The following is an 18364-nucleotide window of genomic DNA, read 5'->3' on the forward strand; positions in this document are numbered from 1 at the left end:
ACTTAAAAGCGTCTTTCTTGTTTGTTTTTCATAATTTCTTTGTCTTCTATCGCAAGAAGGTCAAAACTAAAATAGATCCTGATTTTAAGACCTTCTAATAGGCTTTATGTGTAACAGCCAATGGTAAGATGATCACTCTCATTGTCCACACCTTTATTTCTAAATGCAGATGTTCCCTTTGTGTTCTTGCTCTGTCCTTGTAGGGAGGTGCTGCTTCAGCAAAGCACTGCCTACTGGATGTATAAAAAGAGAAAATCTGAAACAGCAGAGAAGACAGGAACACCACACCTGCAGGTCAGTATACCATCCTCTTAACATCAACTTCTTTTTATTTTATGAAGTCAAAGTTTTAAAATCTAATTCTACATCTGATCTCTTATAGACCCAACAGATCCATTCAGTCAAGTTAAAGAGGAGGGTCAATCAGGTAAGGAGTTTGATGGTACTTTAAAAAAGTCTCTTTTATAGGGTTATTTACCCTAAAAAATTAAAAATAAAACATGTTCTAACACATATTAACAAGAAAGTCTTTATGTTAGATGAAAAAAATTATATTTAGAAGCAACAAGGAATAATGATCAGGAGCAGACAAAATTTTTGAAAAAAGTAAATTATTTAAGATAATAAAATTTTTTATTAAAGAGAATATTATGACACTGAGTAGGGGAAAACATGTTATTATACCTTATTATACCATTTTTATTAGATAATGAACCAATTTAGTAATTAACCAGTTGACCGAAAGATAAACCAAGTAGACAACTCTTAAAATGTCTTTTAATTTTGCATTTCAGCAGGGATTCATAGATCTTGTGATGTGATTTAAATCCTTCATGCAGGCTTTAAGATCACTTTCCATCATTTCTCACTACAACTTTCATTTCGCCTTTTTGAATTTAGAAGATGTAGTCATTTGAATGTTTTTGATTATAGTATTAATTTCTTCACAGTGTAGGTAAGGTTTTTCCTGATAATTGGTCTCTGTCGTTTTTTAATGATTGCAGTCTTTTTTTTAACTGATTTTTATCCAACTTTTGTGTTTTTCATTTAAATTCAGGGTTTCTTCAGACTTTATTACTTTACATACTAAATCTTTTGATACCAATCTTCAACTTCACAGATTTCAACATGTCGTGCGACGCCCTGATGGCGGAGTTTGGGCCTGCGGCATCCTTCTTGAGAAAATCCGACAAGGAGCGCCTGGAGGCCCAAACGCGACCCTTTGACATGAAGAGGAACTGTTTTGTTCCAGACCCAGACGAGGAGTATGTTAAGGCCGTCATTAGCAGCAGAGATGGGGACAAAGTCACCGCTGAAACTGAAAAGGGAAAGGTAAGAAGAACACACATGCATATTTACAAGTTGGAGATTTTCTTATGTTAATAAACAAACACAACTTTTAGTAGCTTTTAAATCAGTCTAAATAAGATGTTCTCCATATAAATTCCTTACAGACTGTAACAGTAAAGGAGTCAGATGTCCATCCCCAGAACCCTCCAAAGTTCGATAAAATCGAGGACATGGCCATGTTCACTTTCCTCCATGAGCCTGCAGTGCTGTTTAACCTCAAAGAGCGTTACGCAGCATGGATGATCTACGTGAGTTATGACCACCAACAACCAAACAGTAACCACTTTAAACACCCCAATAAGTCATTCCTTTGCTGTCCGTCTGACCTCAGACCTACTCGGGGCTCTTCTGTGTGACCGTCAACCCCTACAAGTGGCTCCCGGTGTACGATAAATCTGTGGTGAACGCCTATAGAGGAAAGAAGAGGAGTGAAGCTCCTCCTCACATCTACTCCATCTCTGACAATGCCTATCAGTACATGTTGTCTGGTAAGTTCTCTGCAGTGGCAGCTTGTAAATATTGTTAATCTAGACACTAAAAGGCAGGAGATCTAACATGGAGCTTACTGTTTCATATTGTAGACAGAGAAAACCAGTCAATCCTCATCACGTGAGTCAAATACGGTCCTAATGCCTTTATTGTGTCTTTTTATATAATCTCTTACATGTTTATATCAGGGGTGGAAATCTCCACTCTTTGAGGGCTGGTTTCCTTCAACATTTAGATTCATCCTTGGTCCAACACACCTGAATCAAATGGTTGAATTACCTCCCCAGTATGCAATCAATTTCTCCATTGTCCTTTTAATTATCTCTTTACCTGATTCAGGTGTGTTAGTTCAAGGACATATCTAAAAGTTGCAGGATACAGGCCCGCCAGGACTGGAGTTGCCCACCCTTGGTTTATATCATATAATAGCAAAAGATGATTGTTTTTTCTTGTTTTTGTTTTTGTTTCCCAGTGGAGAATCTGGTGCAGGAAAGACTGTGAACACCAAGAGAGTCATCCAGTACTTTGCCAGCATTGCAGCTGTCTCTGGAAAGAAAGACCAAAGTCAGGAGAAAAAGGTTAATCTGACTCAACAAATGTTTTACACAATAATAAAAGCACAATCTACAGCTTGAGTGATGAACCTTTGTGCCTGGCTTCCACACAGGGAACCCTGGAGGATCAAATCATCCAGGCCAATCCAGCTCTGGAGGCTTTCGGAAATGCCAAGACCATCCGAAATGATAACTCCTCCAGATTTGTGCGTATCATAAAATGAGTACAATGTGTTTTGTTTTGTTTTTTTATCTGAAGGGTGTACAGAGTTAGGTTTAAGAAGACCAACAATGAGTTGATGAAATGACAAAAATCATTATGAATCTTTTTTTTTCAATAATTCTATTTTTCTTAACAGGGTAAATTCATTCGAATTCACTTTGGGGTCAGTGGGAAATTGTCCTCAGCTGACATTGAAACATGTAAGTTTGCTTTGATTAAAGCTTAAAATTTGTTTATCCTTTCCTTAATAATAATAAAACTGTTTTAGGGCATTAATAAAAGTCCTTATCCATTTTAAGTATTACCAATCGTCCTTCTTTTTAGATCTCTTGGAAAAATCTCGTGTCACTTATCAGCTCAAGGCTGAGAGAGACTACCACATCTTCTATCAGATTCTGTCCCAACAGAAGCCAGAGTTGTTGGGTGAGAGCACAAAGACTGGAACAATCCTAGAAAAACTCCTAAGTCCTTATAAACAAGCATTTTTTTTCCTTGAACAGAAATGCTGTTGATCACCAACAACCCCTATGACTACGCGTTCATCTCTCAAGGAGAAACAACCGTAGCTTCCATCAACGATGCAGAGGAGCTAATAGCTACTGACGTAAGTTGACACAGACTGTTGACAATTAAGCGCATACTGTTTCCACTAAATCGTCTAAACCTCTGGCTGTTTTAAAGGATGCTTTTGATGTCCTTGGCTTTACCCAAGAGGAAAAGAATGGCATTTATAAGTTGACTGGAGCCGTCATGCACTATGGAAACATGAAGTTCAAGCAAAAGCAGAGAGAAGAGCAAGCAGAGCCTGATGGCACAGAGGGTAGGCGATACTCTGATATTACAGTAACTGCAGAAAGACTGACCCAAAAGACTGACACAATAAATGCTTCTAGATACGGACAAAGTGGCATATCTCATGGGCCTAAACTCTGCAGACCTCATCAAGGGGCTGTGTCACCCAAGAGTAAAAGTAGGCAATGAGTGGGTCACCAAAGGCCAAAGTGTGCAGCAGGTGAACAAAAGAAGCATGTCACTTTAATTTTAAGTATGTCAACAAAATTAACAAAAAAAAAAACCAGCTTGTGTCCTCCTCATTTATAGGTATACTACTCTATTGGTGCTCTGGCAAAGTCAGTGTACGAGAAAATGTTCCTGTGGATGGTGGTGAGAATCAACCAATCCCTGGATACCAAACAACCTCGGCAGTACTTCATCGGTGTGTTGGACATTGCTGGATTTGAAATCTTCGATGTAAGTTTTAAGGCTTTTATTTACCTCAGATAATAACTAAAGCTGCATTATACAATATGTCAATCTGTCTTTGCTTATGACTTCTAGTTCAACACCTTTGAGCAACTGTGTATTAACTACACAAATGAAAAGCTGCAGCAGTTTTTCAACCATCACATGTTTGTGTTGGAGCAAGAGGAGTACAAGAAAGAGGGCATTGTGTGGGAGTTCATTGACTTTGGCATGGACTTGGCAGCTTGCATTGAACTCATTGAAAAGGTTGGTATATCTTAAATCTAAGATCTTATTAGGTGTCGTCTGAGGTTAAAATCTTTGAATAAACGGTTTTCATATGTTGCCATAAGCTATCTAGAAACTGAAATGTATACGTATGCTGCTCGTTTTACTGTTCAGACACAAAGTATTTCTAAACTTATGGCGTATATGATGTTTAATCTTCCATGCATCTTTCCTCACAGCCAATGGGCATCATGTCTATCCTTGAAGAGGAGTGCATGTTCCCCAAAGCAAGTGATGCAACCTTTAAAGCCAAACTGTATGACAACCATCTGGGCAAAAGCCCCAACTTCCAAAAGCCCAGAGTCATTAAAGGGAGACCAGAAGCACATTTCTCTTTGGTTCACTATGCTGGTACTGTCGATTACAACATTGGCAACTGGCTTGTAAAGAACAAAGATCCTCTGAATGAGACAGTAGTTGGACTTTATCAGAAGTCCAACCTGAAGTTACTAGCTATGCTTTTTGCTGGGTATGCTGGTGCTGAGTCAGGTAAGATCGCTATTACTATGCCGATTATTGTTTTTAATTTGATCAAAGGAGTCATTCCTAGTAACGCCGTTTAATTTCTACAACCCCCATACAGCCCAGGATGCAGGAGGCAAGGGAGGGAAGGGAGCGAAGAAAAAAGGTTCTTCCTTTCAGACTGTGTCTGCTTTGCACAGGGTAGAAATTTTTTTTTACAACATTTTCAAGGTTGTCTTTACTGTGTCCAACATGTTAACCATCGACATCTTGCAATTACAGGAAAATCTAAACAAACTGATGACCAACCTAAGGTCAACTCACCCTCACTTTGTACGCTGCATCATCCCCAATGAGACCAAGACTCCTGGGGCTATGGAGAACCCTCTGGTCATGCACCAGCTACGCTGCAACGGTGTGCTGGAAGGGATTAGGATCTGCAGAAAAGGATTCCCAAATAGGATTCAGTATGGAGATTTCAAGCAAAGGCAAGAAAATAAACAATTCATGTTATTTGAATGATCATTTGAGGCACTAGAGTAGAGCTTAATGGTTCAGGTTCATGTTCAAGTCTGGCGGGTGGGTCAGAAGGTGTGATTGTAGACAATCTTTTCAGCAACTGTGACTTTACTAGATATGATGCTGTTGATGTTTCCCCAGTAGGTTTGTCATAGTAGTATGATCCTTTTTGAAGTAAACTCACCTCAAACCACAATATTTAGCAGACAAAGACACGACTGCTATGAATTTACATCAAAGCTAAATCTTATTAGTATGTTTTGTTGTACAAATAGTTTTACTTAACTCAGCTGACAGAAAACTTAACAAATTAGGCCTGCTTAATTCAGTTAATAGTTATATTTTATTATACAATATTATAAGAACGGGAGATTTTAAGAAACTGTAAAGGAATTAACTTTCAGCCCAAGATGGTCAGGCAACTGCTTAGTATTGGAAAAGAAAGAAAAGAGAAAACAATTTAGCAACACTGCAACAAGCATGTGACTTAAATGGTCAATGAATTACGTTAGCTAGTATATGTACGCAGAAGAAATCTAAAAATAAGACACATTCCACAAACCAAATGTAATGCCTCCACATTTACACCCATGTAAAGATGATTGATATATATTATATATATTCCCCATTTGGGAACTAACAAAATAATGTGTTTAAACCTTAAATTAAAATTTAGAAAATGTTCCTCATTCAATCTTTTTAACTATGCTGGTTGTTGCTTGTTTCAGATATCGCATCTTGAACCCGAGTGCCATACCCGAAGGGCAGTTCATTGACAATAAAAAAGCAGCTGAGAAACTTTTGGGGTCTTTGGATATTGACCATGAGCAGTACAAGCTGGGACACACAAAGGTTGGTTCTGTGGATCAAAAGCTTAAGCTTGGGAAATATGTTCTCTGTCTTTCACAAAAATTTTTGTCTCTACCAGGTGTTCTTCAAAGCTGGCCTACTGGGTGTGCTGGAGGAGTTGAGAGATGATCGTCTGGCTCTAATCATTACAGGAATTCAGGCAAGATCCAGAGGACTTCTTGCCAGGGTTGAGTTCCAGAAAATTGTCGAACGCAGGTTAGAGTTCACTGCATATTTCCCCTCCAAGAACTAAGACAAAAAACAACAACAAACAAACACCATGTTGTTCTCCGTAGGGATTCCTTGCTGGTGATCCAGTGGAACATCCGTGCCTTCATGGGTGTCAAGAATTGGCCTTGGATGAAGATGTTCTTCAAGATCAAGCCTCTGCTTAAATCAGCTGAGACTGAGAAGGAGATGGCAAACATGAAAGAGGAGTTCACCAAGCTCAAAGAAGCCTATGCCAAATCCGAATCCCGCAAGAAAGAGCTTGAGGAAAAGATGGTCACTCTTCTCCAAGAGAAGAATGATTTACAGCTCCAATGGCAATCTGTAAGATCAATCTCTTAGCTTTGTACAGCTTCAGGCAGATACTTCTGAATTCCGTAATGATTACTGTAAATTTCCTCTCTGTAGGAGCAAGACAATCTTGCAGATGCGGAGGAGCGTTGCGAAGGTCTGATCAAGAGCAAAATCCAGCTGGAGGCCAAAGTCAAAGAGCTGACGGAGAGACTGGAGGATGAAGAGGAAATGAATGCAGAGCTGACTGCCAAAAAGAGGAAGCTAGAAGATGAATGCTCAGAGATTAAGAAAGACATTGATGATCTGGAGCTGACTCTGGCCAAAGTTGAGAAGGAGAAACATGCCACTGAGAACAAGGTACACTTAATGTTAACCCACTTAGTTGGGCTTTGTGTCACAGAATACCTCTGGGAGTAATTCCCTTCCACTCACTGGTCTATTTTGTTAAGGTGAAAAACCTGACAGAAGAGATGGCAGCTTTGGAAGAAATCATTGCAAAGTTGACCAAAGAGAAGAAAGCTCTTCAGGAGGCTCATCAGCAAACGCTGGATGACTTGCAGAGCGAGGAAGACAAAGTTAACTCTCTGACCAAGGCCAAAGTCAAGCTGGAACAGCAAGTCGATGACGTGAGTGCTCCCATTGATCATTGTGATGAGGATAAATGTTTCATAGCCTAGAAGGACGTAATGTTCGCAATGTGATTTTCTAGCTTGAAGGATCACTGGAGCAAGAGAAGAAAGTCAGAATGGATCTGGAAAGAGCTAAGAGAAAGTTAGAGGGGGACTTAAAGTTGACCCAGGAAAATGTGATGGATCTGGAGAACGACAAACAGCAGCTGGAGGAGAAGCTCAAAAAGTAAAATTAACTTCCATTTTTACAATGCAGCAGATGGGATGTTATGGCCGGTATCCATAGTAACATTTTCTGCATCTTTGAATCTAGGAAAGATTTTGAAATTAGCCAACAGCTCGGTAAAATTGAAGATGAACAGGCTATGGGTGCTCAGCTGCACAAAAAACTAAAGGAGCTACAGGTGAGGTCATCAGCGGGTATTTTCCTTTGATTCCATTCGATCTTTATTAATCCTTCTCCTAAATATCATGTGATTTCCATCAAGGCCAGAATCGAAGAACTGGAGGAGGAACTGGAGGCTGAGAGGACTGCTCGTGCCAAAGTGGAGAAGCAAAGAGCTGACTTGTCCAGGGAGCTGGAGGAAATCAGTGAAAGGCTAGAAGAGGCTGGAGGAGCCACCACAGCCCAGATCGAGCTGAACAAGAAGAGAGAGGCAGAGTTTCAGAAGATGCGCAGAGAACTTGAAGAAGCTACTCTGCAGCATGAAGCCACGACCGCTGCACTGAGGAAGAAGAACGCAGACAGCGTGGCTGACCTGGGGGAGCAGATCGACAACCTGCAGAGGGTCAAACAGAAGCTGGAGAAGGAGAAGAGTGAGCTCCGGCTGGAGCTAGATGATGTGGTCTCCAATATGGAACAAATTGCCAAGGTTAAAGTAAGACATCTTCAATGACAAAATATTTGTATTATAGAAAATTAAGTTCAATCGTTTAGTTTAGGAAATTTTCCAGATAACTTCTTGACTGTTTTCCAAGTAGGAGAACCCTTGCACACATTTATTGTATTACTCTGTAAACTTATGAAGCAGCGATTTAGAAACCTACTTTTCCAGCGTTCAAATAATATTGTGTCTATATGTGAAGGAAATGAGCCAAGACTTTATACACAACTGTTTTTTTCTGATATTGGCTGTATTTAGTCAACCCAGACCCATTCACTACGTGTCCAGCCTGAGATACTTCCACATTAGATCCACATACACATAATTATTATTATATCACATTGGCTTCTGCCTTCATTACATTATTACACATCCTAAATCTGTTTGCATCAAACATACTGATATCATTCAAAACTAACTCAGTTAAGGGCCCATCCATTATCTGACACACTTTATCCCGAGTGGGGTCGCAAGGGGTGCTGGTTCCTATCTCTAGCTGTCTATGGCGAGAGGTGGGGTACACCCTGGACAGGTCGCCAGTCCATCGCAGAGACAAACAGGACAAATAACCATTCAAGCAAACATTTAGAATTTTGGTCTTTGGGAGGAAGCCAGAGTACCCATAGGGATCCCACACATGCTCAGGGAGAACCACTGAGCAGCCCAGTTAAGGGCTAAATTCATGATACATAATTGAACTATATTGATCTCACATTGGAGAAATTTACCTCTGCATTTAACCCATCCCCTTGGAGGGCGGGGGGCTGCTATCGTGGGGCGCCCGGGGAGCAGTGTGGCGTTAAGTGTCTTTGCTCACTCTGTGGGAGTGGGGTTCGAACTCAGAACCTCATGATTCCAAGCTCTATGCCCTAACCACTTTTGTTGTTTTTACTTTAAATAATCTTTAGTTTCATTATTTTCTAAGCTTTTTATTTTCAAGAAAACTCCCATAAACTGTCTTCTTTATGTACATTAATAGCAGCACCAAAAAGCAAGCAATAAAATAGCTGTAACTAATGCAATTAATAGGACACATATGATAGTTCTTTCTGATTAGATCTGATAAATTTATCACTTATTGATATTTTTCTTTAGACCAACCTGGAGAAAATGTGCCGTACTTTGGAGGATCAGGTATCCGAGTACAGGACGAAATCAGAGGAGGCCCATCGTTCCATCAGTGACTTCACCATGCAGAAAGCAAAGCTGCAAACTGAAAATGGTAACAAAATAGTGCAATAAAATTGTTCGCCATTACTGACAGTTAAAATCCAGAGAATTATTGAACGCTGCTCAGTATTTGCTCATTAAGGCTATAGGACATTCTACAGACTTTTTCTTTTACAGGGGAGCTGGCGCGGCAGATGGAGGAAAAGGACTCTTTGGTGTCCCAGCTAACCAGAGGGAAGCTGTCCTACACTCAGCAGGTAGAAGACCTCAAGAGACAGCTGGAGGAGGAGGTCAAGGTAAGTGTAACTTCAAGAACTGCTGCTTTTATGACACAATATCATCATTATTTCTGTTTGCATCATATCAGATAAGTTACAAACCGTGTAAACCTATAAACAACAACAAATAGTTCAGATAAATTATGCAAAAGATTCAAGGTAATTTACAAAAGGTTCCCACTTAGGGGTACATTTTACAGAGCTGCCTTTCAGACTCTAGACACTACTTTATTAGCCATAATGATATAGATGGAGGTGTAGATTTCTTAGAGAAGTAACACTGCAAAAGAAATATAACTACACTGCAAAAAATGTAAATCTCAATAAGTCATTTTTTCTTAAATTAAGTGCATTTTTTCTTGAATTAAGGAGGTAAGTGAGACACTTTGCCAATGGAACAAGACAATTTACATTTAAAATAAGAAAAAAACTATTGCATTGTCTTATTTCAAGTGTATAATATCTATTGATCTTATTTTAAGAGTTAAAATACTCATTCCATTGGCAAATCATCTTATTTACCTACTCAAATTAAGGGTAAATACGCTTACTTTTAGACTTTTTTACTCATTTTTAGATCATTTTTGCAGTGTAGGTCAATTTCTTCTTGAAATAAAAGTATTTTTCCTTGTTTTGAGTGCTGAAGTGAGCCAATTTACTAATGAAACAAGATGATTATTTATTTAAGGGCAAAAGTGCTCAGTCCATCGGCAGATCATCTTATTTACCTGCTTAAATTAAGGGCAAATTAACACATTTATAGAAATTTTTAGATACATCATCTAACAGTGAACAGAAGCTTAAGCCTCTCATTTTGTTGAGGAGATTCTAACAGAAAAGTTAATTTTTATTATTACTTTCTTAAAGGCCAAGAATGCACTTGCCCATGCAGTGCAGTCCGCCCGCCATGACTGTGATCTGTTGAGGGAGCAGTATGAGGAGGAGCAGGAAGCTAAAGCGGAGTTCCAGCGCAGTTTATCCAAGGCCAACTCTGAGGTGGCTCAGTGGAGAACCAAGTACGAAACTGACGCCATCCAAAGGACTGAGGAGCTGGAAGAAGCAAAGTAAGAATTTCGCAGAGTTGGCTTTATTGCACAAAAAAAATTAGTCTCTGAATTGATCAAATGATTCCATTTTGGCTTTAAGGAAAAAGCTAGCTCAACGCTTGCAGGATGCTGAGGAAGCTGTTGAAGCTGCCAATGCTAAATGCTCTTCCCTGGAGAAAACCAAACACAGGCTTCAGGCGGAAATCGAAGATCTCATGGTGGATGTGGAAAGATCTAATGCTGCTGCTGCAGCTTTGGACAAGAAACAAAGAAACTTTGACAAGGTGACGCATCAAAGAAACATTTGAATTGTCCCTTTGGAAAAAGAAAGACTTGTGATTTATTTCTTTATATGGGATACTTGCAGGTCCTTGCTGAGTGGAAGCAGAAGTATGAGGAGTCTCAGTCGGAGTTGGAAAGCGCTCAGAAAGAGGCGCGCTCCCTCAGCACTGAGCTGTTTAAACTGAAGAACTCCTATGAAGAATCTCTGGACCATCTGGAGACCATGAAACGTGAAAACAAGAATCTTCAGGGTGAGTAGGCTTCTTGTTTAAAGGATCTTTGCTTCAACCTTCTTTGGTTGGGGGATAGAAAACTGAATGATTTTGACTTAAACAGAGGAAATTTCTGACCTGACTGAGCAACTTGGTGAGGGAGGAAAGAGCATCCATGAGCTGGAGAAGATCCGTAAACAGCTGGAGCAGGAGAAAGCCGAGATACAAACAGCTCTGGAGGAAGCAGAGGTGATAAAATGCTGCTACTTCATGCGTTTAGCACAACATGAAGGAATCCTACTAAATTTTTGTTTTGGCGCAGGCTTCCCTTGAGCACGAGGAAGGTAAGATCCTTCGAACCCAGCTGGAGTTCAATCAGATTAAGGCGGAAATTGAGCGCAAGCTGGCTGAGAAGGATGAAGAGATGGAGCAGGCCAAGAGGAACCAGCAGAGGGTGGTGGACACCCTGCAGAGCTCCCTGGAGGCGGAGACCCGCAGCAGGAACGAGGCCCTCAGGCTGAAGAAGAAGATGGAGGGAGATCTCAATGAGATGGAGATCCAACTGAGCCAGGCCAACAGGCAGGCAACAGAGGCTCAGAAACAGCTCAAGGGAGTTCATGCCCACCTAAAGGTGAAGCCTAAGAACACAAAAAAATCACCTTCCATTTAAGACTCATTATTAAAAGGAAATTAAACAGAATATATTTATATTCCATCATGACAGGACTCCCAGCTGCAGCTGGATGATGCTCTCCGTAGCAACGATGATCTGAAGGAGAACATTGCTATTGTGGAGAGACGTAACAGCTTGCTGCAGGCGGAGCTTGACGAGCTGAGGTCTCTGGTGGAGCAAACAGAGAGAGGCCGTAAGCTGGCAGAGCAGGAGCTGCTGGACGTCAGCGAGAGAGTTCAGCTGCTGCACTCCCAGGTACAACAGCCAGCACAGAACAGCCTCTAACCAAAACATCAGGGACTGGGCTCTGCACCCAGGGTTGCACAGCATAGAAGGGGGGCATGAGTTCTAAAACGCTTTTTTGCCAGCTCTACAACAAACAATGTTTCCTTTAAAAAAAATCTCCAGTATGTTAGCCCCTTTTTTTCAATTTGTGTTCAAAAGAAAAAGGTAAGTTAATGAACACATAACATATTGACAGGACATCCAGTTTTAGGGACCTACCCTCCCTCAAGGTGACGTTCATGCAAACTCCACTGGCTCATTTCTAATGCTACCTTTTCAACATGATCTTCCAGAACACCAGCCTGCTGAACCAGAAGAAGAAGCTGGAGGGAGACATCCCTCAGCTTCAGACAGAGGTGGAGGACGCCCTGCAGGAGTGCAGAAATGCAGAGGAGAAGGCTAAGAAGGCCATCACCGATGCAGCCATGATGGCGGAGGAGCTGAAGAAGGAGCAGGACACCTGCGCCCACTTGGAGCGCATGAAGAAAAACATGGAGCAAACCATCAAAGACCTGCAGCATCGCCTGGATGAAGCAGAGCAAATAGCCATGAAGGGTGGCAAGAAGCAGATCCAGAAGCTGGAGGCCAGGGTGATTATCTCCAATTTTCACAGCCTTGTTGAAAAATACTATGCCTCTTAGGTTTATTAAAAATGGGACATCCTTTCTTGTTTTAAGGTCAGAGAGCTGGAAAGTGAGGTAGACATTGAACAAAGAAAAAGTAGTGACTCTATCAAAGGGATCCGCAAATATGAGAGACGCATCAAGGAGCTCACCTACCAGGTTAGCTTTACACCTTGTCTGTTTTTAACAATTATCGACTTATAAACATGCCAAATTGCTAATATGGTCTGTGCATTAAACAGACAGAGGAGGATAAAAAGAACCTGCACCGCCTGCAGGATCTGGTGGATAAACTTCAGATGAAAGTGAAATCCTACAAGAGGGTGGCAGAGGAGGCCGTAAGCCCTAACACCACAGACAAATGTTGTTTTTGTTTTTGTTTCATACATTGATAACACTGTATTAAAACCAAACCAATCTGGATTGTTCAGGAGGAACAGTCCAATGCAAACCTGGGGAAGCTGCGCAAATTACAGCACGAGCTGGAGGAGGCGGAGGAGAGGGCCGACATCGCAGAGTCTCAGGTCAACAAGTTAAGAACGAGGAGCCGAGATGCTGGAGCGAAGGTGGGAAAGCTTCTCAGCGTTTAACCTGCAGCATTTCTGCTCTGAATCATTTTAGTGATAATCAGGGCTTGATTCTATTTTACAGAAATCTCACGATGAAGAGTGAAACCACCACCGGCTGGATCCCTACATGTAGTTTAGCTGTAGCATTGTAGTTGTTCTTTATCCTCCATGCAACATGAGCGGAATAAAGAATAAATGGATTATGCACGAACCACCTGTTTCTCTTTGGTTTAAATTAAAAGACTGTTAGAGCAACACTAAAAAAGGCACTAGGACAATATTTCAAAATTTCTTTATGTTGTTTCTGGATAAAAAAAAAGGCGGTGTTGGCATCAATTCTGAGAATTTGGCTCTGATGGGCTGCTGACACGGGCAGCTGGGGATGAGCTGTTAGAGGATGATTGCAGGCAGCTTGATTTAGACAGAACAGATGAATCAGAAAATAAAGCAGCTGATGTTAATTCCTGCCCCATTTATCCATCTTACAGTCAGTTCGGATGTGGAATCATTGCCTCAAGCCTACAATGGAAAACCCCCTATATCACTGTCTCAGTTAAAGCATGTTTTACATTAGTAGGAGTCCGACAGAGAATAAAGACTAGCATATGAAAGGAAAATATCATCTGGAAATATCATGTAGGGCGAGATGAAGCAACAGTTGACACAAATGTTTGGATGAGTTTATAGGTGAGGCTAAGAATGCTCTAACAGCTAAAAAGCACGGTGGGTGTAGCATCATGCTATGGGGCTGCCTTGTTTCCATAGGAACCGGTAAAATTCAGATGAAATAATTAAGATATGGAGGATCCCCTTATAGTTCTTCAGCTTAATTAGTTGTTTGAAGCTTGGAGACAGCTGCCTCTGATCCCTACTGCTGATCAAAGCCTGATGTGTAATGAATTATACCGCTTTACATTAAGCTTCAGGAACAGTCTCAAGCTGAACACAACTAAAACGGGAATCATGCTTAAAAGCAAGGTCAGTGCAAGGCAAATGACCCATTTAAAACAGACCTTACAAACCAGCAAGAACATATAAATGTTATGCAGAATGATTATTGATAAAAGTAGGTAAGTGATGACAATCAAAAAGATGTTCACCCAAAACTCAAAGAATTGTATTCTCTCTACCTTTTATCTAGAAAGCACAGATGTTTAAATATTTGCGTCTATTTGTAAGCAAAGGTTGTAGAAAAGTATAGTTAGTCTTTATTTAGAAAATATGGATGCTGTGCCCATTCGTTCTCCTGTTGTAGATTGACCCTGAGGTTCTGGTGCCTATCAACTTTCGGCCACCCCTCAGTTCACTCAAATAATCAAGAGCCTTCAATCATTAGGATATCTGTACCACTGAAAAAATGAATGGAAAATTTTTAATGCAACTGTAAGTTGGAAAATGCAGTTGTTGCTAAATTATGACATCAAAACAGTAAAGAAGATAAAGGAAGGTGCCTACTACAATAGTCCATTAGAGGGTAGCAGACTTGCACTAATACTGAAGTTTAACTCATTTTAAATGGCTCTAATAACAGGGAATGTTTTTCCTTTAAAATTACTTCACTAACTGTTAAATTATTAGTTTTTAATTAGACTTAGACAGATTTATAGTGTATATGAAATGAAATTTCGTTTAAAACCGCTCTAAGCAATTTCATTTTTTAAAGTGCAGCCTTGAAAAACAACAATAAAAACATTAAAAAAAGAAAAAGAAAAAAATAGTAATATAAACAAAAGACTATATTTACAGTTCCAAACTTTAAAAAAAAAAATTAGATAATTCTTTTATTTTGAAAAGTTTTTGTGGGAACAGTTGCCATGTTATAACCTGTAAACATGACTTACTGATGGCTCAACAAATGGGTTAGATAATTTTTCACATATGACATTATGGGAATATATTGAGTATTTAAAGTATTGTACTGTATTTAGATAAGGTTATATCTTAATTAATTCATTAAGCTTTTAATTTAAATTTGACTTCACCTCTTCAGTACATTTGATGCTGCAACAGAAATTTTTTTCTATTCAAATGTAACTTGATACAGGAGAGCCTGCAGCCTAAAAACATGGTTATGAAATGATCCCAGAAGATTTTTACAATCTTGAGTCTCACCTGAGGTTTCTTTTTTAAAGGAAAGTGAACATCTTGTATTTAATTAATAATGGTGCAGGTTTAGAGCTTGCATGTATTATGGCAACAAAGACGTCAGGGATCATTCCCGGTGACATTTCAAAGTCCAAGCTTGCCTCAAACTCTATAGAAACGCTCCCAATAAAATAAACAGTGTCAGTGTGTTAAACACCTTTGACCTTTATCATGTTACACAATACTAGATAGGCTTCCCTCTGCCTGTCTATCAGTTAGTCTGGCCTTTTAACACAAACAGTTTCCTTATTGTGTTGGAAGAAGCTTCAGGAGGGGGATAATGGCCGGAGATGCCCTGTGTATAACCAGTTTTTCATGCTTTTTTTCTTTTTAGTAGAATAAGCTGTGCAATAGTCACATATCACTTCATTTTAAGCCTTTTATTATTTTAATTTTGCATGAAAAAAATTGGCTAAGAATATGCAACCATAAGGAGAATCGAAACATAAAAAAGCATTATAAATCTATCAATATGGAACTTGCAATGGATGGCGTGGATGCAATATTTGATAGACCCTCCTATTAAAATGACAATAAAGTCTGTCTAAGTCTCTTTAAGTCTAAGTCTATTCCAGGTGGAGTGCATGCTAATAACATGGTTGGTCATTTGGATAGAATTCTGCTTTATTTTATTCCCATAGTGGATCTAGATACTTGGTAGTGATCCTACTATTCAGGGAGCATCAGGCATGATGAGGGCAGAAAGGTCCATGCTTTAAAGACATCCTTAGATTGAATCAACTATGTCGTTTTGGCTCATTGTTTTAAACAGCACAACTTAAAATATAAAGGTCTACAATACCACAGATTATTTAGCACCATCAGAATTATTCCTAAAGAGGTGTTACATAAAAAACAAAGGATACTTGATGATTACCAAAATAATTGAGATAAAGGCTCACAGCATTTGTACAGTTCCATGTACAGTATACAGGTGCTGGTCATAAAATTAGAATATCATGAAAAAGTAGATTGATTTCAGTAATTCCATTTAAAAAGTGAAACTTGTATATTATATTCATACATTACATACAAACTCATATATTTCAGATGTTTATTTTGTTTAATTTTGATGATTACAAATGACAACAAATGAAAATCTCAAATTCATCATATCAGAAAATTAGAATATTACTGAAGACCAATAAAAACAAAGGATTTATAGAAATGTTGGCCAACTGAAAAGTATGAACATGAAAAGTATGAGCATGTACAGCACTCAGTATTTAGTTGGGCCTCCTTTGGCCTGTATTACTGCAGCAATGCGGCGTGGCATGGAGTCGATCAGTCTGTGGCACTGCTCAGGTGTTATGATAGCCCAAGTTGCTCTAATAGTGGCTTTTAGCTCTTCTGAATTGTTGGGTCTGGTGTATTGCATCTTCTTCTTCACAATACCCCATAGATTTTCTATGGGGTTAAGGTCAGGAGAGTTTGCTGGCCAATTAAGAACAGGGATACCATGGTCCTTCAACCAGGTACTGGTAGCTTTGGCACTGTGTGCAGGTGCCAAGTCCTGTTGGAAAATGAAATCTGCATCTCCAAAAAGTTGGTCAGCTGCAGGAAGCATGAAGTGCTCTAAAACTTCCTGGTATGTGGCTGCGTTGACCCTGGACCTCAGAAAACACAATGGACCAACACCAGCAGATGACATGGCACCCCAAACCATCACTGACTGTGGAAACTTTACACTGGACTTCAAGCAACGTGGATGAAGTGCCTCTCTTCTTTTCCTCCAGACTCTGGGACCTTGATTTCCAAAGGAAATGCAAAATTTACTTTCATCAGAGAACATGACTTTGGACCACTCACCAGCAGTCCAGTCCTGTTTCTCTTTAGCCCAGGCAAGACGCTTCTGACGCTGTCTGTGGTTCAAGAGTGGCTTGACACAAGGAATGCGACAGCAGAAACCCATGTCTTTCATACGTCTGTGTGTGGTGGTTCTTGAAGCACTCACTCCAGCTGCAGTCCACTCTTTGTGAATCTCCCCCACATTTTTGAAGGGGTTTTGTTTCACAATCCTCTCCAGGGTGCGGTTATCTCTCTTGCTTGTACACTTTTTTCGACCACATCTTTTCCTTCCCTTCGCCTCTCTATTAATGTGCTTGGACACTGAGCTCTGTGAACAGCCAGCCTCTTTAGCGATGACCTTTTGTGTCTTGCCCTCCTTGTGCAAGGTGTCGATGGTCGTCTTTTGGACAACTGTCAAGTCAGCAGTCTTCCCCATGATTGTGTAGCCTATAGAACTAGACTGAAAGACCATTTAAAGGCTTTTGCAGGTGGTTTGAGTTAATTAGCTGATTAGAGTGTGGCACCAGGGGCCATCAATTTTGAACCTTTTCACAATATTCTAATTTTCGTATATGATGAATTTGAGATTTTCATTTGTTGTCATTTGTAATCATCAAAATTAAACAAAATAAACATCTGAAATATATGAGTTTGTATGTAATGTATGAATATAATATACAAGTTTCACTTTTTAAATGGAATTACTGAAATCAATCTACTTTTTCATGATATTCTAATTTTATGACCAGCACCTGTAAACAGTTCAAAGCAGGTCATAGATATCTGACAAAGAACTTGAGAAATCCATGCTACTAATATCATGCATGTAAAAGAAAAGTACTGCTTTAAATCCCTTAAGCTTTGGGCATTTTTGAAAGTGACTAAACAAAACCAAAAACCTTCTTAAAGTTGATGCTTATAATGTGTTCTGATGCTTCTGAACAATCGATGTTTCTTAAAGAATTATGTTTAAAGGTTGATAAAACACTGGCTTATTTATTCCCTTATTTTCTTTATGTTTTTCAATGCTTAAATATTTGTTAAATGGATTCAAAAAGCTTTCAATGTCCAAAGAAAAAAATTCACAGGCTAATATAAAAAATAAAAAGCAAAAAACTACTGCTACGGGCAAGACATTGAAATTCTTCATCAGTATAAATATCCTGGGTCTATTATAGATGACAAATTAACTTTCAACAGCAACACAGACATGCTATGTAGGAAAGGGCAGCAGCGCTTATACTGCCTAAGAAAGTTGGCCAGATTTCAGGTTGACAAGACT

The 18364-nt window shown here is 39.6% G+C and overlaps 1 protein-coding gene across 1 annotated transcript; it reads left to right on the top strand.

Moving 5' to 3' along the window:
- Positions 1-220: 220 nt before the first annotated feature.
- LOC119776944 (myosin-6-like) lies at positions 221-13360 on the top strand. Its single transcript, XM_038275607.1, has 39 exons — positions 221-294; positions 383-427; positions 1121-1332; positions 1455-1598; positions 1682-1838; positions 1932-1959; positions 2312-2417; positions 2507-2599; positions 2753-2816; positions 2941-3039; positions 3117-3220; positions 3298-3436; positions 3510-3628; positions 3718-3867; positions 3955-4125; positions 4326-4635; positions 4730-4809; positions 4891-5096; positions 5856-5979; positions 6056-6192; positions 6273-6528; positions 6613-6855; positions 6948-7124; positions 7208-7353; positions 7441-7531; positions 7616-8005; positions 9107-9233; positions 9359-9477; positions 10327-10523; positions 10606-10789; positions 10873-11038; positions 11124-11248; positions 11322-11630; positions 11724-11927; positions 12251-12547; positions 12635-12739; positions 12823-12918; positions 13012-13146; positions 13232-13360. The coding sequence occupies exons 3-39, from the start codon at positions 1129-1131 to the stop codon at positions 13250-13252; spliced, it is 5823 nt and encodes a 1940-aa protein (XP_038131535.1). The 5' UTR covers positions 221-294; positions 383-427; positions 1121-1128; the 3' UTR covers positions 13253-13360.
- Positions 13361-18364: the final 5004 nt, after the last annotated feature.

This window comes from Cyprinodon tularosa, unplaced genomic scaffold (assembly GCF_016077235.1).
Source record: "Cyprinodon tularosa strain WSP-4 unplaced genomic scaffold, ASM1607723v1 ctg97, whole genome shotgun sequence".
NCBI classification, from domain to species: domain Eukaryota; kingdom Metazoa; phylum Chordata; class Actinopteri; order Cyprinodontiformes; family Cyprinodontidae; genus Cyprinodon; species Cyprinodon tularosa.